General features: G+C 38.2%; 1 protein-coding gene across 3 annotated transcripts in view; it reads left to right on the top strand.

Annotated features, from left to right (window-relative positions):
• TRIM33 (tripartite motif containing 33) overlaps positions 1–9,367 on the top strand; it is a 172,519-nt gene extending 163,152 nt beyond the window's left edge. For 2 of the 3 annotated variants that reach the window (XM_069090302.1, XM_069090304.1), the window contains exons 17-20: positions 27–101; positions 2,315–2,467; positions 4,076–4,126; positions 4,206–9,367. In XM_069090302.1, coding sequence (XP_068946403.1) covers positions 27–101; positions 2,315–2,467; positions 4,076–4,126; positions 4,206–4,418 — 492 coding nt within the window. In that variant the 3' untranslated portion in view covers positions 4,419–9,367. The remainder of the gene's footprint in view (positions 1–26; positions 102–2,314; positions 2,468–4,075; positions 4,127–4,205) is intronic. The other variant, XM_069090303.1, reaches the window with a different exon arrangement.
• The last annotated feature ends 14,838 nt before the right edge of the window (positions 9,368–24,205 follow it).

Consider the following 24,205-nt stretch of genomic DNA (forward strand, 5'->3'; position numbering starts at 1 on the left):
CTGTACCTTTTTTATGGGGGAACCAGAAATGTGAACGTCTACTGCTTTACCTCTATTGCCATGAACTGAGTATTGAATTCCAGGAACCAGTTCCTGTTTCGGTGAGTTGTCTATCTTTAATGCTCAGCTTTGATGAGCTGTCCTTAAAAGGACAAAGACTTTATTTAGAATTTTGGTAGAATGACAGTGAAATTCAATTATTAAAACTTCATGTGTGGCATTCAGACTCCTGTTTATATAGTAATTTTTTTATTAAATTCAAAATTTAGAAGTTATGAAAATTCTAGGAAGACTGGTTCATGGGGAAGATCACAGGATTGAAAGTCATGTAATCTGGGTCCTTGGCCATAGCTTTGACTTTAACAGCAAAACACATAACTTATCTGTGCCTCAATATAAATAAGAGGGTTAGATTAGTGATCCTGTGCACTCCTTTTTTAGCTCCCACATTCTGTTTCTAAATGTTGAACTTGTAAAGAAACTAGGCTATAGGTATGTAAGAATTCTAAAAAAAATAAAATTGAATTACCAACACTGCCCCTCCTGATTATTTAGATTACTTCCAGAAATACCATAATGAGGCTATTGATCATGAAAAAAATTAATATGGGAGATTTTGAAGGTTCGTTTTTGTTTTGTCTTAAAAAAAATGATTTTTATTATGAGATAAAAGTGTTCTATAATCCTATTACTAGATTGAGGACAAGGATTTTTACCATAGCACAACTAGGGTTATATTTCTGAGCTCTTGCATTTTTAAAAAGCCCATTACATCACTTAATGAGTGGAATTATAGAATTGCAAAAAGAAATAGGGTTTGGATGTCCCAAGTTCCAATCCATAACTAACAGTGGGATACTGGACAGGTCACTTAATTACTTTAAGATTCAATTTCCTTATCTGTAAAATTCAGATTGAAATACCTTTAAAGTCTTTTCAAATTCTGTGTTGGCTATATGTTTTGTGTTGATTATTCCACAATTATGTAATGCTGTAGTTTTTCTTAAATTCTTAAATTTAATATGTGAGGGGAAAAAAAGTAAGTAAAATCATAAAAACTAAGCCTAGAAGAAGTCACATGGAGAAGGTTTTGTTTCTTGTAAACAGTGATATTCCCATGACTGCCAGATGATATGAAAGTATTCCTGTGCAATGTATGGATGCTGTAGAAGATAGTGATTTTGTTTCTTTTTTTGGTGACTGTTCTATTTTTAACAGTTTGCCTCTTTTATTTTATTTATTTATTTATTTGATTATTTTTTAAGCAATTGGGGTTAAGTAACTTGCTCAAGGTTACACGGCCAGGTGTTTCTGGGTGGGTGCTAAGTGTCTGAGCCCGGGATTCGATCTCCAGGTCTTCTCAACACTGGAGCCGGTGCTCTTACTTGCTGTGCTACCTGGCCGCCCCCAGTTTGCCTCTTTTAAATTATTAAATGCTAAAGTAGAAAATTTGACTAAAGGTAGAGACCAATAAGTATTATTGACAAAGAACCATAGAAAATTAACAAATTTAGCAAATACAGATTTCCGTGTTATTTCTATGAAAATATTTTCCCCTAGGGGTGGCCAGGTAGCACAGCGAGTAAGAGCACTATCCCCAGAGTCGGGATGACCTGGGATCGAATCCAGGCTCAGACACTTAGCACCCACCCAGAAATACCTGGCTGTGTAACCTTGAGCAAGTTACTTAACCCAATTGCTTTGGGGTGGCCAGGTGGCTCAGTGAGTAAGAGCACCGGCCCCAGAGTCGGGATGACATGGGATCGAATCCGGGCTCTGATACTTAGCCACACCCAGAAATAACTGGCCATGTAACCTTGAGCTTAACCCCAATTGCTTTTAAAAAATATATATATTTTCCCCTTTTGCTCTTTGGAGCACCTTCATATGACCATGTTGCTGTCTCTGTGATTTGCAGTGGCAATTTCTTCCTTTGCATTTGCTCAAACTTTATCTGTTGCTTTCATGAGCCGTTTGTGATTCTTAAACAACAGGTTGTCTGCTGCTTTTATACATACATATATATATATAGACATCAAGTATATAATATCTAGATGTTTAGTGACTTTTAAACCACAAAGAGCCCATTGGATCAAGGATTTGCCATATCCTCATTAAGAGAATGTATTGACTGGATTAAAGTGGAAGAGTTTTAAAACATTTATTTGTTCTACAAACTCATTAGCCATTTGTCTTCATGACTGAAATATTTCTAAACAAATCCTTAAATTTCCTAACTGAATAGCACATCTTTTCAGTCCTTGAATAGCATAAGTAGAGAATTATTTAATTCTATCTCTTTTTTTTTTTTTAGATACCAAACTACTATAAAATTATAAAGAAACCAATGGATTTATCCACAGTGAAAAAGAAGCTTCAAAAGAAACATTCCCAACACTACCAAATCCCAGATGACTTTGTGGCAGACGTCCGGTTGATCTTCAAGAACTGTGAAAGGTTTAATGAAGTATGTTAGCTTCCAAGATGTAGAGCCTTAGGTTTTTCAAATAGTTCTTTCAAACTCAGAAAAAGGATGAAGTTTTGAAGTTTTAAAGTTTACCTCATTAGAACTAATAAGTGGGTGTTTCACTATTTCTGAATAAGAAAGTGCGTCATCCTTGGGGGAGGCAATGTGAGACCTGACAAAAGAAAAAGATCTTTGAAAAAGATTTCCTGATTAGTTAAAGGCTCTTTTTTTGTTACCAGAGTCCAAAGGTAGTCAGTGTATTCTGAGGTTCTGATGAGACTTTTTCAAATCCATGGAAGACGTTGAGAAAGTAAGCCTTATAAGTAGCCTCCTTTAAGTAGAAGTTCAGAAAGATCCCTGATGTAGCTGGAATTATCTATGCATACACAGTTAGGTTTTAGTCACTTTCAGGTTGCTCACAAGAGAGCTATCACTCTACCCATCAGTACTCTGCCTTCTCTGGCTATAGACTAAGAGTAGAATATTGATGCTGAATTTCCGGGCCAGCATTGCAGCTCTGCTGAGAGCTTGTGTTATTAGATTTTTTATGAAAGAACAAAAGTTAATCTTCCTAGTACTGGAGAAAAAATGAGGTGGAGACTTCTGTCACAGAAACTGATTTTGTGTTGACTATAGGAAGAAATCAAGACTCTTATTCTCTTCAAGAAAGGCTTTATCAGGATGGGGGCAGGGTGGGAAGTGGGGGTGGGAAGGTGGTGACAGATGGAGAGAGAGGCTCTACTTTGGAAGTTTTTTGTCCTCCAGTTTCCGAACTTCTACCATCAGTGGTGGTTCTGGGTTCTCTGATTCCATGTGAGTCCCATTTAATGTCCATGAAGATATGCACTTCTGCCTGTGGATTTTTATTTACCCACCACCCTACTAGTACTACAACCTCAAACAAAAGTGAGGAAATGTGAGAAATAGGTCTCTTTCATAAAAATGGATTACAGAAAGTTTCTGTGTTCTCTTTGGGTTTTTTTTTTTATGTGATAGTGTGACTGGGATCAAGGGGAAGGATAGTACTAAGATAGCTGCAGTAAAATCTCACTCATTTGGAATAGAACTGGTAAAAAGTAGGATTTAAAGTTTTTTTATTTTTTTTTAAGAGTGAAGTTATATTACTTCTTGTATGCATAGTAACACGGACTAATGGCTGACAAAATGGCGCCAAAAAGGTCCTACTATACTTACTTAGTAAACAAAATAGTCCCTGATTAGCATGTTCTGTATACAAATTAATATTGCTAAAGTGATTTTTTAAAAAGTTTTCTTAAGCAGGTTAACTGTTTCTTCTATAACTTTAGTTATATCCTTTGCTTTTTGGTCCCTTTTTTCCTAGGATAGTACACAGATACTTCAGCTCAGCCCCTGCCCTAATTATTACAGTTTCTGAATTAGTGGGATTTAAATTAATAAGGTTTTGCTGTGGATTTAGAAACAGAACCTTATAACGAAAGTATGTTCTGTTGAATTTTTTAAAGCAATTGAGCCATCACAGCAGTCTGTTCTCCCTTTATGGCTGACTTTAGTCACCAACCCTATGCAGTCTCATAACTTTAGAAAGGATTATAATTTCCCTTTTTTTGACTCTGGTATCCTTTTTAGATGATGAAAGTTGTTCAAGTTTATGCAGAAACACAAGAGATTAATTTGAAGGTAAGCTTTTCAGACCATGAACACTTGGTGAAGGGACGTGCATTACCAATAGGTAAATGTTCCTATCTTTTGTTTGCAGGCTGATTCAGAAGTAGCACAGGCAGGGAAATCAGTTGCTTTGTACTTTGAAGATAAACTCACAGAGATCTACTCAGACAGGACCTTCCCACCTTTGCCCGAATTTGAGCAAGAAGAGGATGATGGTGAGATAACTGAGGACTCTGATGAAGACTTTATCCAGCCACGCCGAAAACGCCTAAAATCAGATGAGAGACCCGTACATATAAAGTAGAACGACACCATGGACCTAAATAACATTGTAAAAACTTATTTAAGTGTTGCTGGAACATCCCGCCTACGGTGGCCACCTCCTTGAAGAAGCTGGTAGCTTGCTTTTAGACAGTATTAGATTGAAAAATGTTTGGATGGAAAACACATTCTTGTCAAAAAGAGGGGACAGCTTTATTGCAGAAATAAAAGAAAAACAGTTGATTTGAAGTTCTCTGTTCTTCCCGAAGAGGACGGGTCTCCGTGTTCTCACACTTAGAGATGGGTGACTATTGGTGATCATGTGTGTTTTAGATTGGTGTAGGATACTGGCTGTACAGGTAAATAATTTGAGTCATGTTGCTTGATAATTTTTCTCTTAGGACTGGACCAGCACATTTACTAAATCAAATTATTCCCAATACTGGGTTCTTGTCTAGTTGAAAGTCTAAGTGAAAGTAGCATTGCTCAAATTTTCCTCTAATGTGGACTCAACATTGAATCATGGATTTTCAATCAATTCGTTTTTCTCATTTGAATATTTTTGGGCCTAGCTTTCTATGTTAATTCAGAAAACTAACTGGTTCTCATAGCTAGATGCAGGAAATTCAACCTTCATTCACTTGTTGGTCAGCCTTCCCAGTCTGCTGAACTAGTAGGTAGCAGTAGGACTGGGGCCAGTAGGGTGAGCCTAAAAAAAAAGATGGCAGTTCTTCAGTAGTGGATCATGTATATTTATAATAGAGTCCTATCCAGAAACACACTCCCACACAATTGCACATCCCAGGGTAACTCATTTGATTGTATTGTTGCCCCCATGAAACAGGCAGAATGTTCGTTCCAAAATTAACTTAGTCTCGTGTGCATTTAAAATTTGAGTCTGAGAAGGTAACTACTGGCAGTCATCCAGTCTTCCTTCATATCAGTTTTCTGATAGACTACTATTGGCAAACAATAATCTGTCAACTACCAAATGTGTAAAATTTCCTGTATTTCACTTTGTCTTATTTGTAAATAGTGAACTGAAACTTCTGGCAGATCAGCAACATTTGCTGAGCCTGTTTTTTAAGCTAATGTGTATTCTTACTAATGTTCCTATCAAGAATGGATTTGTAATATATGCTGTCTATTTCTAACATCACATTCATATTTTGAGGTTCTATCTTATTTTAATAGAGAACAGACTTCTCAAAGCTTTCTTCAGAAACAGCTTGTGAATGAAATGTCTAAAAGATTATAACAAACCCGGTGGGATTAGATTACTCGTCCGTCCACCAAGTGGGACATTTGCATGGACTGGGGACTTAAAAACCTTACAGAGGGTTAGAAGTCAGAGCCTGAAAATCAGCCAGTCCCCACTTGAATGGTCCTTGGAGTAAACCCACCTCTGCTACCCTGATCACAGCATTACTAGGCAGATAAATCAACTTTACTCTGGAATGGTTCATTTTTCTTCTCTCCATTAGTAATGCTTAGATCCAAGATATGTGTAATTTAGCCCTTGTACAGGCTTCTCTTTTGTTAGGAAGAAGATTTTAAAGTCCTACTTTTGTTTGGACAAATTAGACCATAATACAGTGGCCAAAATAAAAGAATGTGCTATTAGATATTTTCTCAGACACAGCAGATTTGTGGCAAACCTTTTGCCTTTTTTTTTTTAAATATATATTCAGCATGAGTAGTTCATACAGTATAGGCCATTCATAAAATGACATTTATTTGACTTAACTGTACTGTAGAGATAAATATTTTTAGCTCATTTTGAATCAACAAAAACACTCTAAAGAAATGCTTGTATAAAATTCCTTTGGGTTGTATCTTTTATTTACCAAGGGAAGAAAAACAAATAACCTTGAGGCCTTTCTAAAATATTAAAACAGAGTGGAGTCCATAAGTGCTGGTTTGACTCACCTCCCTGTATGATCTTAAATTCCATACCTTTCTGTAAATTGAATTTTAAAAAGAGGCATTAAAATATTGTAGAATTTCACTCAAGTTTGCAGAGAACAGTTTTTTACTTGAAAGAATTTTTCTCTTCCTCCGAGTCCTCCATTCTTCCTTTCCATTCCCCCTCCTCCTTTCTTTATCACTTTGGAATGAGTGGAAGAACACACTTGTTGGAAGGCCTTCTGGGTCAGGGGGGTGACCTTTAGGGAGGGCAGGGGTGCTTTGAGTCCTGACATGGGCTGTCCCTTTGCTTTCCCTTTCATGATTCTTCATTATTGTCCCGTCAGCACAATCTGTCGTTTTAGAAAAGAAGGAATTATCCGTTTTATTTTCTGTTTGTTTTTGAGTATTTGTATCCATGGGGAGGGGATAAAGCAAGTTTGGTTCTTAAAGACCATGTTAGAAAGAAATTCTTCAAATCATTTGGAATATTATGTGCAGAAAACCATATTGCTTCTCCAGTAGCCATATACTGTTGAGCAAATAAACTGAAGGTCAAAAGTATTCACTTTGGACTTAGTTGAATTTTTTCCTTACATACTATCCAGAATATAAGCTCTGTCTGATAAGAAGGTTACTTCATTGGAGTATCCCATGTTATACTGTGACAGTAGCATTGGACCTTGCTGATATAAATTCTCTCGGTAGCCAGAAATTTTGCATGTTTTCCCATTAAGTTGCAAACTGAAGACCAACTTTGAACATAGAATAACAATCACCGGGTGTTGGGGTTATTTTGGAAGCCTTATGTCTTTGTCTTTCTCAAGAGTTTCAGTATTTTCATATAGGCATATTTCTTTGTAGGCAGTAGCAAGCCCTGAACAAGTCTCATGCTAAGTTTCTTCCCCATGATGCCTACCCCCAAGCCCCTCCCAAAACAAAACTAAGTACATTAAAGTAAAAAACCCTTTCTTGATCTATGATCATTTAAATGTTTGTAGTTCACAGCACTTGGCCCAGGGTATTCATGGCTATGAAGGGATGATGTTACATGGTGAATACATGTAGAGGGAGTTTTTGAACTTTTAGGCTTTAGAACATGCCATGCTGGGAATAAACCTTCAAGCTATCATCACAGAGTGTGAAGGGCCTGATGTTGAGATGGTTTCTGTGGGTATTCTGCTTTATGATGTGAAATGTCTGGATAGCCAAATAATGTAAGGCATCTAATTCTCATACTTGGTTGAAGAAATACTTTTTTTTTTAAAGAAAATCACATCTTGCTTTTGGTTGTAAATGGCCCTAAGATTTTTTTTTTTTAAGTTAATCCAAAGAAGTAAAGGCAATTTGTTCTGAAACAGATGTGGAAAGTGTATAGTGTGCTAATTGTGGACTGATCAATTACCTCAGCAGGTATCCTGCCTTGTAATTACTAGTGATTAGTGTTAACCAGCTAAATAGATTCAGGTCTCCTGACTGTGCCCTGGGACTGTGGCCTACCACATACTATGAAGGCTGTGTTCCTATCCAAAAAAGGGGTGCATGACCACCTGCCTCATTCCCTTTTCTCTCTGGCCCCCAGTCCCTCTTTTTTTTTAACCCCACATCCCGTATACACTTTTAACAAGCAGACATACTCTGTAAGTGTAGATAGCTTATTTCTTGTCAGAGCTGGCGTTCAGCACCACTTGCTGTCAACATCATTAACATTGGATCAATGAAATATTTTATAAAATTTTTATCCCCTTATAATTAGAAAATCCACATCTGTGCTTGTCACAGAACATTCTTTATTAACTAATCTACCGAAGTTTAGGTAACAGCAGCAACGTTTCAAATTGCAGTACATTATAACAACATTCTGGACACAGACTCCTCCATTTATTTCCTTCCCAATTATCTCTTCCTTGAAAAGCAATAAAACTGCTTTAAGTCTGTTGCCTATAGCATGACATGAATCCTTTCCTTTGGACAGTGATTTTATAGGAAAGTTTATATGCATATCGCCAAGATTAGCTTTTAAAAAATACAAATGTGCAGGAGTTACTGACAATATATTGTGGCATTTTATTTTAAAAATTGGGGAAAGTTACATATTTTTTTAAATGTAGGTGTTTGAGTAAATAATGGAGGTACTTTTTTTAAGAAATAAATTTATATGCCACAGTTTACATAGACATATTTCAGACTTCACATATACACTTGGATATGGCAGTTTCTTTTACTCTGTTAAAAATGCATGTACAGAAATTCTTCCATCTTAGTTCCTTGTGGTTGCTGACTTATTCCTTTATAATAATGCTTTTTATTGTATCTGAGAATCAATAGTTTTCCAAAAGTACAGTTAATTTGGATATCTTTAACATAAATGTTGAACTACAGAATGTTCACAAATTCAGTTTTACCCTTTTTCTAGCAAGCGATCTTTACAATTGAAGACTGTTCTTTTGAATTAGCTGAATTTCTACACAGTGAGGCACGAAAAGCATTTTGTAAGTGCCATTGCAGCATTCCCTTTTGAGTGTGACCTAAATTTCAAACATAAAAAGAAATGCATGTCTGCTACTGGTCTGAAAAATGTAGGCATTTATTATGTTGAAAACACAATGAAACATGTATATAAGCCTATAAAAAGATTTGTGCAATTGAAAGCCTGTTAATTTTTTTTTAGGTAGATAAAATACACATGAAAGGGTTAAATTCACAGCATTCTTAATGATGGTTTTTGCTCCCAGTATTTACTGGTACTTTTTTTTGCACATAGTTAACTTGACTCATCCTTCAATATGGTTCTTCAAAAAAAAGTACTGTTTCTGTGGTATTGTATTCTCTAAATAATCATATTTAATTTTTTAATGAGGTTACAGTTCCTAATTGTTCCGTTCCTGTGTTTTTTGCTGGTGTGTAATAAAGGCAAGTTTTTTCTTTTCATGGTTATTTAATACATTAGCAGCCTGTAAATATTTCTTGTTTAAAATGCTCTGGAATGTGTTGTAGAAGTTGTATTAGATCAGTTAAAAGCATTGTTTAAGAACCACTTTGTTTTGGTTATTTCTATTAAATTAGAAAAATGAAAAAGTTTTCAAATCGAGTTCCTTTTTCTTTTTTTAGTCCTCTATGAATTAGATATGTGATGCTTTCTTTCCTGATCTTCCATCATGATTGTTTGAATTCTGAGATTTTGTGTGTTTGAATTTTCACAAACACTTTAGCACTAGGGGTAATAATACCTGGAATCCAAATAGGACTTTAACGTTAATTAATAATATGTCTCAATGTGAACCCTGTGAGAAAGAAGAGGTGATGCTCCCCATTTTAGGATAAAGAGACAAGGGTTTAGTTGACTTGCCGAAGTGGCAGTCAGGAGGATGCAACAGCTCTCTTAAATCCTTTAACTTTGTAAGAGATTAGGCCTGTCCTATATTAATTCTCTGGCTCTTGGAGTATCAAAATAAGCACCTATTTTAAATTGTAGCAATTTTCAAGGACAAATGACCATATAATGTATTTTGAGGAAAGAATACAAAAAATCATTTTGACACAATTTCCTTTTTTTCCATTTATTTTGCTATCCATGAGGTCATCACCATGCTTCATTTTCAGAGAGGTTACTGATAGTGTTTGTTTCTTTTGGCTGCACCCACATATGGCCATAATTGCAACTGTCTTTTGTGACAGCTGTTAGGTAAACTTTAGTTTCCAACAGCTTCAGTTCCTGCTTCATTCAGAGCCTTTGTCCCAAAAGTCACCCTCTTAAGACCACTTGGGAAGCGAGTCTGTTTTTCTTGTATATCTGCTGTGCTTTGTCAGCCGTCCAGAGCTGTATCATGTTTTTAAGTAATTCATGATACTAACTTTATTGTTATGTAAAAGCTCCCAATTACTCTTCTCTTATGTAGAGGAAATATAATAAATCTAATTAATGATAGCTTATGCTATATAGTGCTTGTATCTCCTTTGATCTATTGTCTTTGGTGCTCACAACAGCCCTGTGAATAAATAGTACAATTATTATTACCCCATTATACATATAAGAACATTCACAGAGCCATGATTTGTAAATTTCTTAATATACCAGATTTCTTTAATATATACAAATTTCTTAATATCCCCAAATGAAACCCTGGAAATTAATTCAGTTTTGAACTAACCCAAATAAACAGTTGTTATATTTTGATTAGAGAGTTGCAGGTACCTAGTTTCTCCTAATATTTATAGGATTTAGAACTTGAAAGATACTTTTCAGATTTTACACATGAGGAAATTTAGGCCCAGAGAAGGTAAAATTAATTTCTCAAGGTCCCACATAGTAAATTAATTATAGAGCCTAGATTCAAACCCCAGGCTGATTTGAATTTAAACCAAGAGTTTTTGTATTTTAGCCATAGCAAGGAATTTAATTTTCCCACTCTTAAAAATGGTAACTTGAGTGAATGGCCCAAGTTACCTACTTACTCTCCCCACTTTGTTATAGAAATGACATTGTTTCTAGATTGAAAGGATATGGCAGGCTTCCTGCTCTTTTAACCCACTAGTATCTGTTAACAGGGAGAAATGAGGGATTAGGAGTTCTCCCTTCAACATTTGAGTGTCTGCTCTGTTTAGAAGTTACCATTCTGCGGGGAAGAAATACAGATATTTACAAGGTAGAATCCTTGTTTTCAAGAAAGTTCTAAGTCCATAGAGAATAAGGGATGCCAATCACTGCAATACAAGGTGCTAGATGATAAGTGCCCTATTAGGGAAGAGGTAGTTTGGTATAGTGGATGGAGAACTATTCTCCTGAGTTAGGAAGGCCTGGATTCAAATTGCATTTTTAGCACCTCCTATACATGTAACCCTAGGCAATTCATTCAACTTCTTAAGGCCTCCAGATGACTCTTAAGACTATAAATTGCAGAGACGGCGCCAGTCTACAGTGAGAGAGGGAGGTTTGCACTGAATCTTCACAAACCAGTGAAATCATATTGGGTAAAAAATGGGGAAGGGTAAATGGGTGAGGGAAAAGAGATGGCCAGCTTTGTGATTAGAAATGGAAAAGTTGATTTAGGTGAAGCTAATTTAGGTGCACTTAAGCAATTTTTATTATCTGGTATGGGACTCAAGAGGGAAAATATGGAAAGTGAAGTGATTAGGTTTCCTAAGAATAAATCTGCTACATCAGGTTGGCTGAAATATCTTCTGGCAACAAAATTTAAAATGTGATTTATCCTACTAGTGAGAGATAATGCCCAAGATGAGCCCTTAGCAAGTGAAACCACTGTTTAGGTAGATAAAAGGTAGGTCTGAAATCTGAGGTTTCAGATCCTTTGAATATTTTTGGAATTAAAATCCCATGACCTATCAAGTCATTTTTCTTTTTACCTTTTAAAAAACGTAACCCTTTGAAAATGTCTTCAAAGTCTAGTAAACTCTAAAATAATTCCAAATCTCTAAAAATATCCTTGGATTATTACTCTTAGCATGTGCTTATTTTAAGTCATGTCTACTCAAAGAAATTGTGACGCTAATTTTGAAATTGCATAGGTTGCATTATTTATGTACTTAGTGATTTTTTCCAATGTATCAGGAGAAAACAGTGCTCCCTTCCCCCCATCTCCCACAAAACAATATCCTAGTTTCTATTATGGAACTTCAAACTTGGATCAGATTGTCCCTTGAAGGCCTAATTTAAAAAGAGTACCCCAAAATCTGGCCTCTGAGAAAATTCCCTGCGTCCTACAGTAACAATAGCTACAATCACCATTTATATGTCCCATTAAGGTAGACAAATACTCAAACAGAACTCTGATTTTATTGACATGGGTACCAAGGATACTGACCCTAACCTGCTGGTGACTTTGCGCCCATTCATATCTATATTCTCCCATGATTTGGACTCAGATTAATAAGTAAATCTCCTCCGCTAAGGTCCTTTCTCACTTTCTGCTGACATCAAGAGGAGCTGTGATATGATCAACCCCTCTTTTTTGACTAGGGTCTCTGATAATATCCTTTCTTCTGATTCTCCTTTGTAATCCCTTGTTTGTAACAGGTGTTTACTCACACCAACTACCAGCCTCTTCTTTGCCTTCCAGTTGTTGGTTGACAAGTAGAATGCTGGAATTTTTTTTTTTAAAGATGAGCCTTTGTTTCAGGGAGAAATTTGAGAATCAAAAGATTCTTCTACCTTATATATAGTTTTGGGCCCGACATTCATTTAGAGTTTCTGTCCAGGGCATGCACATGTACCAATGGATAAACTACAGATTATTCATGTAACAGTATGCATGACACTTTCCAAATCATTTCACAATAGTCCAGTAAGGAGGAAATGTGGTAGCGTATAAAGAGCTCTCATTGCCCCTGTAGTTAGATGATCCGGATTCACCCATTTCTCTTGGCAAAGTGACAACTTTAGTTCCTTACCTGTAAAAGGAGGAGATTGGATTAGATGGGGTCTCTGAGATTTCTTCCACTTTTTTATAGATGAGGAAGCAGCTTTAGAGAGGCCAAATATCTTGATTTAGAAACCTAGATTTCCCAAAGTCTATCACAGTTTTGACCCTAGACCATAAAGTCTTCCATGCTTCCAGAAATGAGCATTTATAACACATAGTCACATCCTTTTTCAATTTAAATTGGATGCTGCATAGCAACACTTCCACTTTGGGCCTCATAGACTGAGAACTAAGAGGAACCATCTGGTTCAACTCCCTTATTTTATGGTTGAGGAAACAGGCCCAGGACATTTTGGGAGCTTACCTAAGGTCACCCAGCTATTAAATGAAAGAAGTAGGACTTACTAGTTCTGACTAAATTCAGTGCTCTTTCCAGACATCTGAGATCATTCTAAGTGACTTTAGGTGAATAAGATCACAAGGGACCACTTTATCTGACCCCAGTCCCTGAAACTCCTAAAAACATGATGATGTCTAAGGAAAGAGAAGGAGGATGTGTTCCTCGGGACCAAAGTTACTTAATTCCTTATCCTTCCTGATTCACCAGATTGCATGACCTCACTTGTAAATGCTGGACTGATTTTCTCAACCCTGGTCCTTCTGTTCCCATCTCAGTGCTGTTGCTTTCATTAATATTGGCCTTTCAGGGTATCTCACTTCCAACCTTCATTCTGCTGAAGTCTTTCATGGTTTCCCAGCCTGATCCTTACTCCCTACTCCCCATCCCCCACCAGAAGCTGGGGCCAGGACTGCATTCTCACTTCCTATTACCTCTTTTCCATTGTGGCCCAATCACTTCTGCACAATCCCCCAGACCCACTTCCCTGGAATACAGTCTGTCTTCTTTACTGGCTCTGTTGCACCATTGTCCAGCACCTGGTCTTTAAAACTAGAAGGGACCTTAGGGATAAAGAAAGAATAATTCTTATGACCACATGTAGTTTCCAATTCTAATTCACTTCACTTCAACTACTCAGGGCAAGGGAGGGGTCATTCCTGACTGCTAGGATGATGTGCCCATCCAAAAGATGGGAAGACTGGCTCCGCCACTCCATATTGGAGACTTCTGAATGGCTGTCCCATTGCCAGGATCCCTGGAGCTGTGAACCAAGAAAAGGAAGTTGAGGCCACTTGGCCTAGGATGAAATTAATGTTGAGTAGGATTGTCAGAAAAAACTCTTTCAACATATTTAAATAGTATTGTTTTTTATATCACTATCATCTCCAAAGGTAACCTTCTCTCATGTCTCCCACCCAGTAAGCCACCCCTTTTAATAGAAGAAAAAAGAAAAGAGCGAAAACAGGTCAGGTCAGCAAAACTGTTAACAGTAACAGCATATCACACTTCAAAGAATGCACACTTTGCATATTATCTCTTCTGATCTTCACAACAACCCTAGGTACTTATATTATCCCCAGTTTGCAGATGAGGCTGAGAAAGTTTGAGTGTCTGGCTTTGGTCACATAACTAAGTGTCCAAAGCAGGATATGGAATCAGTTCTTCCTAACTCTAAATGCAGCACAAAGCGATTGTCCCAAGCCTTTTGTTTTGTGTAGGAGGGACAAACAGAACTTGCTATACTTGCCTTCCTTATACCATGAAATTTCCCAAGGACTTTAAATTCATGCTCATGCAAATGAGCATGTAATAGTCATTTGTGAAAGGCATAAAGAGCAAGGGATTATAGATCAACATTGGTTTCACTTTACATTGTGAACCTATGATTTACAGGCTGGTAAGGTCACTTTCCTTTCCCAAGATGGAGCCAAACAGGACTCATCGAAGATCAACAGTCCCGCAAATTTACCAGACTAAGGCTATTAATTCCACAGGATACTTTTTACTATTTTATTGACTTTGTTCTTTTCCTCCTTCAAGGGTGAACTTACTCCACCCCCTCACCCACTCCCTCCCCTTTACATTCTTTCAATACATTGAAATAAAATTTCACTTTTATAAGGAGCTATGATAGGAGTAATATCTATCCTAAGGCTCTACTCCACACAGGTTAGGCTAATTTTTCTTTAAAAGTATTAGAACCAACCTGGAGATTGAATTGTCTCAGAGTACTGAAGATCCAAGCTGTTGAAGTAATTTTCTGGCATCTTAAGTACTAAAGGCAGTCTAGTCAGGCTTCTCCTGGCCAGCGAACCAGTTTGGTCAACTCCAGGGAAGCTACACTTAGCTGAATTCTTGCTGAGCAGACTTTTCCAGCTTTGAATATTCTTCCCCTGCTATAGTTAAATCCTAGGATTATAGATTTAGATTCATAAGGGACTTTATAGGTCAACAAGCCCGACTCTCCTATTTTACAGACAAGGGGAAAAGGTCATAGTTTGTTCTCATCTTGAACCTGAATTACCAGACTGACCTCAGTCAGGCCTGGCTTTTTACAGGACATGGATTTCTTCTTGCTATTATCTCATAGTAATAAAAATTTGTAGTAAATAAATAAATTTACTACAAATAAAAATTTGTAGTAAACCAAATTCAACAGAACCTGGGAAAAAATTCACTTTGCTCAAACCATAAATGCAAATACTCATAAAAAAGATTTTTAAAACATTTAGACTTTCATTGGTTCCTCATGGAGAAAAATTTTTCACATCAATGATTTTATCCTGATCTATAAATATACAAAAAACAATATAATTCTTTCAAAATTACGCTATGCTGAAGTTTTGCCCCTCAGTGAAATTTTGTTTCCCACCTCCCTCCACACATACCCACACACACCCACACACACCCACACACACACACACATACACACACAAACCAGTTTGATAAATTGTCTTCTAATTATCTTATACTTTTTATTTTGTTGACAAAGGAAGAGGCAGGACACCTCACTCCCAACTAGCACTAACGAATTGCTACATAAAGGCAAAAATTTCCCACACATTATCACATATGTATACTTAGATATTTAATCATGAAACAACTATTACAAGACAATGATGTTTTTGTTTCTACATCACCTACATTTTCCACTGTCTCCCTCTCTCCTTCTGGAGATCCATCCCTTAGAAAAGTTCTTGACCTGAAGTATACAAGTCTATGGATAGATTGTGGGGAGTTCATGAACTTGATTAGGAAAGAAAATTATGTCTTTATTTTTGTTAACCTCTAAATGAAATTTAGTAATTATTTCAATTATAAATGTAGGAAAGATACATTCTAAGAAGGGTTTATCAGCTTTGCCAAAGGGTTGTGTGTCATCCCCCCCAAAAAAGGGGAATCCCTCCCTGCTTTAATTCAGCAAAACTAACCAACACATCAACCAGCTCCGATGTTATATTCAGTGTTTCCCATTCATGAATCCCCTTATTCAAATAAGGAAGGGAGACACATTCTCATATTTCTCTTTGAGGTCAAACTTGGCCATTATAATTTCACAGCATTCAATTTTAATTATTTTTCTATTTTTCTATACTTGTACATCTTGTCTATTGTCTTCCTGGTTATGCTTATTTTATTTTGTATTCATTTATGTGCCTTCCCTTATTTCTCTGCATTCCTCACATATATTATTTCCTCTGGAATACAGTACCACAATTTGTTTAGCCGTTCCATAGTCAATAGGTATGTACCTTTTTTCCAGTTCTTTGCTCCTACATCTATAAATATTTTGGTGTGTATAGGACCTGTCTGTCTTTGATCTTCTTGGGCTTTATGCCTAGCTGTGAAACCTCTGGATCAAAAGATAGGGATATCCAAGTCACTTTTTTATCTTAGAAAAGAAATTCCTCTGCAGGCAAATTGAACAGTGATGAGAGCTTTCTAGGCACTCAATGAAAACTATTCACTCTTCTGTTCTGATTATATGACTCATCTGCAAATATTATATGCATGCAAAGGGGCATGTATCTAAGGCATTAATATTGATAAATACATTAAACAGCATTGGACCAAACAGAAATTCCAGCTACATACCACAAGAGTCCTCCTTCAACATAGACATTGAACCACCAATTATGTTTCTGATCTGGACATTCAATCAGCACCAAATTCATCTATTTGTACTGTCTCATGTGGCTCACATCTTTCAATCTTCTATCAACCACATAAATTATGTGACATGACACAGGGGAAAGAATACACACTTCCTGTGTGATCTTGGTTAAGTTACTTAACCTCTGGGGCTCGGTTTCCTCATCTGTAAAATGAGAGGGTTGAATCTCTGATGTTTTCTGAGGTTCCTTCCAGATCCTATGGTCTCATACCAGTTCTGTCACATGTTGGGTGATGGAATCAGGATCCAAAAATGCTTGAGAAGTTGGAATGATGCTGAGAAGAAGAAATTTGCTCCAAAAACTCTGAAATGATTTCATTGGTTTGAGAGTGCTCTCCCACAGTTCATTCATGGGGGAGCACTCTCATGCTTGCCCACCCCGAGCAGCTCTCAAAGTGTCCTCCCAATTCATCTCAGGGAGGGTCTGCCTTCTTTATTTTCTCCTGACATCCCCAGAGGACCGATGGAGGACTCTTCCTGGCCATCTGACATACCAGCCCATCCCACAGTTTTTCGATGGAGTCCTTTCATCCTAGTCTCCAGAATTCCTCACGGCTACATTTTGTAGCCTGCTCTCACCCTCCATGTGCCTCTCCCTTGTCATTTGAGGGATTCTTATCTTTAGTTCTTCAAAGACACTGGGTGCTCCACATCCTACTGTCACAGCAGTAAAACATTAATGTTGGAAAGGTGGACCAGCTGTTCATCTGGAAAAGTGGGGATGGAAGGGGGGGGGAGGTGAAGTAGTAGATGCTCTCTACTATTCCCTGGTCTTATTAACTCACGCCTGGAATGTTGTTCTCAATAGCAAATTTTAGAAAGGACATTGATGCGCTGGAAAACATGCAAAGAAGGGTTACCAGGGTAGAAAAGGAACTCAGGATCGTGCCATATAAGACGAGTTGTGAGGGCACCAGAATGTGTGTCTGACTCTTCATGACCCCATTTGGGGTTTTCTTGGCAAAGATACTGGAGTGGTTTGCCATTTCCTTCACCGGTTTGTTTTACAGATGAGGAAACTGAGGCAAAAGGGTTAAGTGACTTGCCCAAGGTCACACGGTTAGTAAGGATCCGAGGCTGGACTTGAACTCAGGTTCTCCTAACTCCAGGACGAGTGCTCTATCCACTGCACCACCCAGCTGCCCCATAGGAGGACTATGATAGCCATCTTTACATATTTGAGGGATTACATTTTTTTTCTTGGCCCCACCCACAGCTAGGATGAATGGGTCAAGCTACAGAGTGACACATCAAAGTTTAATATAAGAAAAAGCTCCCTAACAATTTGAACTGTCCCAAAGTGGCATAGGTGGCCTTGGGAGAAGATGAGTATCTCCTCCTTGAAGGTCTTCAGGAAAGGCTGAGTGACCACTTTTCAGGTGTATTGTCGAAGGAGATTCTTGTGGCAGATGGCCTCAGAGAGCCTTTCTAAAGTATGGATTAACATGTGTGCATACAGCTTTGTTAATATAGGCGTGTATTTGGGAATGGAGGTGAGGTTGAAGGGGACAGGTAAGAGAAGGGAGGGAATGCCCTGGACAAAGTGTTCCTGCCAGCTCCTTCTTTGGGTGATGGAAGGAAACTGCCCTTCCCAGTTTGGCTAGAGTAGCTAGCTGAGTAGATGAGTGGGACAACCATAGCCAAGAATCCATGTTTCTGGAGGAAACAGCAACTCACCCAGTCCAGGGGGGCAGATTAGCTTCAGACCTCTTGTGCTGTCTTCCCTCCCTATGAATGAATGAATGAATGAATGAATGGATGGATGGATGGATGGATGGGTGGATGGATGGAAGGATGGATGGATGGATGGATGGATGGATGGATGGATGGATGGATGGAGTATTCAAGTACCTACTACATAAAACGCTCTGTGCCATTTGAAGATACAAATAGAAGAGCAAGACAGCCCCTGCTCTCAGGAAGTTCTCAATCTAGGGAGGAGACAACGCACATGGAAGGTTTCAGCTGCAAGTCAGACGGAAAGGTCCCATGGTCAATGGGGAGCGGCAGTAAAGCCGAAGATGAAGCCACCTATTTATTGGCATTATTCCCATGGCTCTTGGATTCAGGGTCTGGCCTGTCCCCATCCTGAAAGGAGAGGATGGTCCAGGTGCTGATGGCAGTTTGACTTGCCTGGCCCATGCTGCCACCTGTGTCTCTCCCTAAGGGTGGCCTGATACTTTAGCTATGTGTATGGCAGTTGGATAGCTGGCCCTTTCTTCTTAGGAGTAGAAGGGATTTAAGCAGGATAGGGACAAGGACCATAGACGCCTGTTAAGCTAAATCTAGGAAACGTTCCCGTGGCATCTTCCTATCACAGAAGAGAGCTCTCTGTTGTTTGTAGTCTCTCAGGGGAGGGGGGCCCCAGAGGCCCCTGAATTCTACTTAGACCTTTGGGGAAAATGGAGTAGGGATGGGGGAGGGATGGAGAGTGGAGGTTTAATTAAGCCTAGAGAAGGGAAGCAAACTGTCTCAATGCTATTAATCAAGTGGGGCCTGATGAAGATAGTCCCAACTACACCACCAAGAATACTTAAGCTGCATTCATAAAGGATTACAGGTTTAAAGTTTAGGAAACCCATATGTTGTAAGAGGATTATCTCATTTGATCCAAAGCCATGATGTGGGTAGGACAAGTATTATCAAATATAGGCCAATCCTTAAACTGAGATCTCATTGTTAAAAGAAAAATGCATAGGTATATACAGAGAATATGACACATTAAAATTACAGGCCGTATGGTTGTCTTGAAGCCTAATTTCAGGGAAAAGTACAAAGTATATTTGGACTAATATTATCCCCATTTTATAGACAAGAAAGCTGAAGATCAGAGAGATTATTTGATATGTCCAAGGTCACATTGCTATTAAGTATCCAGCTAAAGGCGAGTCAGTTCATATCTTGCCTCAGATGTTTATTAGCTTTGTGACCCAGGGCTAGTTACTTAAGGGAAGGCAGAAGGGAACAAACATCTGTTAAGTGCTCACTGTGTACCAGACACCCAGACACCATCCTATGTACTTTATAGATATCAGCTTATCTGATCCTCACAACAACCCTGGGAGATAGGTTTTACAGTTGAGAAAACTGAGGCAGACAGTGGTGAGGTGGCTTGCACATGGTCACATTGCAAATAAGTATTTAAAGCTAGATTTGAACTCAAGTCTTCTTGACTTTGGGCCCAGCAGTCAATCTCAGTTTCCTCATTTGTAAAATGTGAATTAATAATATTACCTACCTCATAGGATTAATGTGGGGATTGAGTGAGATAATATGTAAACTGCTTTGCAAACCTTAAAAGCACTATATAAATGCTAGCTATTATTATTATTGGTGCAAATATTGTTGTCCCATTTTCCAGTTCATTTCAACGAAGATTTATTAAGCATCCATTATGTATAAAAGCACTGTGCTGGGAACTAAGAATACAAAGACAAATATAAAAAAAAATTGTTCCTTCAAGAATCTTATATCCCACTGGAGGAATATAACATTTGCAGAAATAAGTAAATATAATGTCATATGAAAAAGTAATTTTGACAATTAGAGAATGATCATTACCAGGGAATCAGGACAGACCTTATAGAGAAGGTGGGATCTGAGCTATGCTTTAAAGAAAGTCAAAAATTCTGTGAGGCATGGGGGAAATGACCTATACAAACACAGAGAGTTGGAAGATGCAATGTTATGCATAGGGACCAACTAGGAATCTAGTTAAACTAGAATGGAAAATTAAAGAAGAGAAGTAATAGAAAGTAAGCCTGCAAAGGTACTAGATTGTATAAAGCTTTAAATGCCAGACTGAGGATTTTGCATTTCATCCTAAACGCAGTAGGGAGCTACTAAGATTTCATTTAAGTACAGAGGTGACAGGGTTAGATGTATTGATTTGGTAGCTATGTGGAGTATGGAAAGAAGGATTAGATTGGAATCAGAGACCAATTAGGAGGCTGTCACAAAAGAACAGGAGAGAGATAAGAGCATAAACCAAGGTGAAAGATAAGCGATTAGAGAGAAGTAGACTGATGTGGGAGATATGGTAGAGGTAGAATTGATAAGCAGTAGATATGAATTAAATATGAGGATCAAGGGAGAGAAAAATCAAGGATGTCTCTAAAGTTTCAGACCTGTATGACTGGAACTCTCAAAATGTTTATATTACAGTGCCTTGTGGTACTCTCAACAGAAATGGAGAAGTTTATGGGAGGGTACTTACATGCTACTTACATGCAGAGAGATAGAGGGAGAGAGAGAGAGAGAGAGAGAGAGAGAGAGAGAGAGAGAGAGAGAGAGAGAGAGAGAGAGAGAGAGAGAGAGAGAGAGAGAGAGAGAAAGGGAGAGAGAGGAAAGGAGGGAGGGAGAGGGAGAGAGAGACTGAGACTGTGCTAAACACTGGGGATACAAATACAACCAAATAAGATTCCCTCAAGAAGATTACATTCTAATAGAGGAAAACAGCATGTGTAGGGGAGTTGGAAAGGAACAGAAGGGAGAAGGGTTCATTCACAGGGCAATGTGACCTGCAAAGAGAAGGAGAAGGAGTTGAGAGAGAGCATCCAGGCATGAGTGATGTGAAACATGGCTAGAGGCAAATGAGGGTCCAGTAGAGGGAGTCCATCAGAAGATGTTCAGAAGTACATGTCTTTAAAATCTAAGCTGGTTAATGAGTTCATTGTGTATCTACACAGATCTCTTTTTCTCAAAATAGCATTTATTTTTAGTTTTCAACATTCATTTCCACAAGATTTTGAGTTAGAAATTTTGTCCCCATCTTTCCCCTACCCCCACCCCAATATAGAGAACCTACTGAATACCACTTCCCCCAATCTGTTCTCTCTTATATCCTCCCCCAGATTTCTAGTAGAACAAGATGGATTTCTATACCCCAGTGCCTGTATATCTTATTTCACAGTTGCATGTTAAAAAAAAACAATTTCTTTTTTCTTTTTGGAGGGCAGTTGGTGTTAAGTAAAAACATTTTTTTTAACATTTGTTTTTAAAACTTTGATTTCCAGATTCTTTCCCTTCTTCCCTCCTCACCCACACCTCTGGGAAGGCAAGCAGTTCAATATAGGTTGTAATTACACAAAACATTTCCATAGTAGTTACATTGTGAAAGACTAACTATATTTCCCTCCATCCTATCCCATCCTCCACTTATTCTATTTTCTACTTTGACCCTGTCCCTTTTCAAAAGTGTGTGCTCCTAACTACCCACTCCCCAATCGGTCCTCCCTTCTATCATCCCCCTCTTATCCCCTTCCTCCCTACTTTCCTGTAGGGTAAGATGCCCAATTAAGTGTGTATGTTATTCCATCCTTAAGCCAAATTCAATGAAAGTAAGGTTGGCCCATTCCCTTTCACCTTCCTGCTCTTCCCCTCCATTGTAACAGTTTTCTCTTGCCCCTTTTATATTAGATAATTTACCCTATTCTATCTCTCCCTTCATCCTTCTCCCAATATATTCTTTTCTCACCTCTTAATTTTATTTTTTAGATATAATCCCTTCATATTCAACCCATCCTGTGCCCTCTGTCTATGTATACATGTATACACATATACACACACACTCACATACACACACACACACACATATATATATATATATATACATACATATATATTCCCTTCAACTATCCTCATACTGAGAAAAAGTCTCATGAGTTAAAATGATCATTTTTCCATGTAGGAATGTAAATAGTTCAACTTTAATAAGTTCCTTTTGATTTCTTTTTTCCTGTTTACCTTCTCATGCTTCTTTTGCTTCTTGTATTTGAAAGTCAAATTTTCTGTTCAGCTCTGGTTTTTTCATCAAGAATACTTGAAAGTCTTCTATTTCACTGAATGACCATATTTCCCCCTGAAACATTACACTCAGTTTTGCTGGGTAGGTGATTTTTTTTTTTGCCTCTTTTGGAGGGCAGTTGGGGTTAAGTAACTTGCCCAAGGTTACATGGCTAGTTTGTGTGTGTGTGTGTGTGTGTGTGTGTGTGTTAAGTGTCTGAGGCCAGAACTGAACTCGGGTCCTCCTGACTCCGAAGCTGGTGCTTTACTCACTGCACCACCTTGCTGCCCCCTAGGGTAGGTGATTCTTGGTTTTAATCCTAGTTCCTTTGAACTCTGGAATATCATATTCCAAGCCCTTTGATCCCTTAATGTAGAAGCTGCTAGATCTTGTGTTATCCTGATTGTGTTTCCACAATACTCAAATTGTTTCTTCCTGACTGCTTGTAATATTTTCTCCTTGACTTGGGAACTCTGGAATTTGGCTATGATATTCCTAGGAGTTTTATTTTTGGGATCTTTTTCAAGAGGTGATGGGTGAATTCTGTCAATTTCTATTTTGCCGTCAGGTTGTAGAATATCAGGGCAATTTTCCTTGAGAATTTCTTGAAGGATAAGTTCTAGGCTCTTTTTTTTATCATGACTTTCAGGTAGTCCAATAATTGTTAAATTATCTCTCCTGGATCTATTTTCTAGGTCAGTGGCTTTTCCAGTGAGATGTTTCACATTGCCTTCTATTTTTTCATTTGTTTGGATCTGTTTTGTAGTATCTTTATTTCTCATAAAGTCATTAGCTTCCATTTATTCCAGTCTAATTTTGAAGGAATTATTCTCTTCAGTGAGCTTTTGAAATTTCTTTTCCATCAGACAAATTCAGCTTTTTAAGGCATTCTTCTCCTCATTGGGTTTTTTGGGCCTCTTTTGCCATTTGAGTTAGTCTATTTTTGAAGGTGTTATTTTCATCCATATTTTTTGGGGTCTCCTTTAGCTGTTGACTCACTTTTCATGATTTTCTTGCATCATTCTCATTTCTCTTCCCAATTTTTCCTCCACTTCTCTTACTTGATTTTCAAAATCCTTCTTGAGCTCCTCCATGACCTGTAACCAATTCATATTTTTCTTGGAAGCTTTTGATGCAGGAGTTTTTACTTCATTGACTTCTTCTGGTTCCATGTTTTGATCCTTTTTGTCCCCAAAAAAGGATTCTGTGGTCTGATTATGATTCCTCTGCTTGCTCATCTTGGAGCTCTTTGCTACTGTAGAACTCAGCTTCCAGAGTGGAGAGAGCTGTGTCCCAAATCTCTGGAGTTTTCACAGTTTCCAGAGCTATGAGAAGGGCGCCCTATCTACAGACACCACAAGTTCTGGCACACTGGCATTCCTCACCCCCGGACTACCACCCAAGACCGTGACCCCAATCCAAGCAGGTCAAAGCAAGAGCGATTACGCTCTGAATGGTCGCTTGGTCCTCCCACAATCAGTAGGCCAGGAACTCCAGAGGCAGTCATGTGGCAGCAGCTGTAACCACTGTGCCTCCACCACCTCTCACCCTGGGGGCAGGGGCTGGACAGCACTCTTCTATCACTCAGTTCCCCACTGAACTTTTACTTTCTCTTGGGTGTTTATGGGTAGAGAAGTCTGGAAACCATCATAGATGCTGGTGATTCACTCTCCTGAAGTCTGCTCTG

Source organism: Petaurus breviceps, unplaced genomic scaffold (assembly GCF_028583685.1).
Source record: "Petaurus breviceps papuanus isolate PSGF00001 unplaced genomic scaffold, PetGlider_PUasm1.0 186, whole genome shotgun sequence".
Classification (NCBI taxonomy): domain Eukaryota; kingdom Metazoa; phylum Chordata; class Mammalia; order Diprotodontia; family Petauridae; genus Petaurus; species Petaurus breviceps.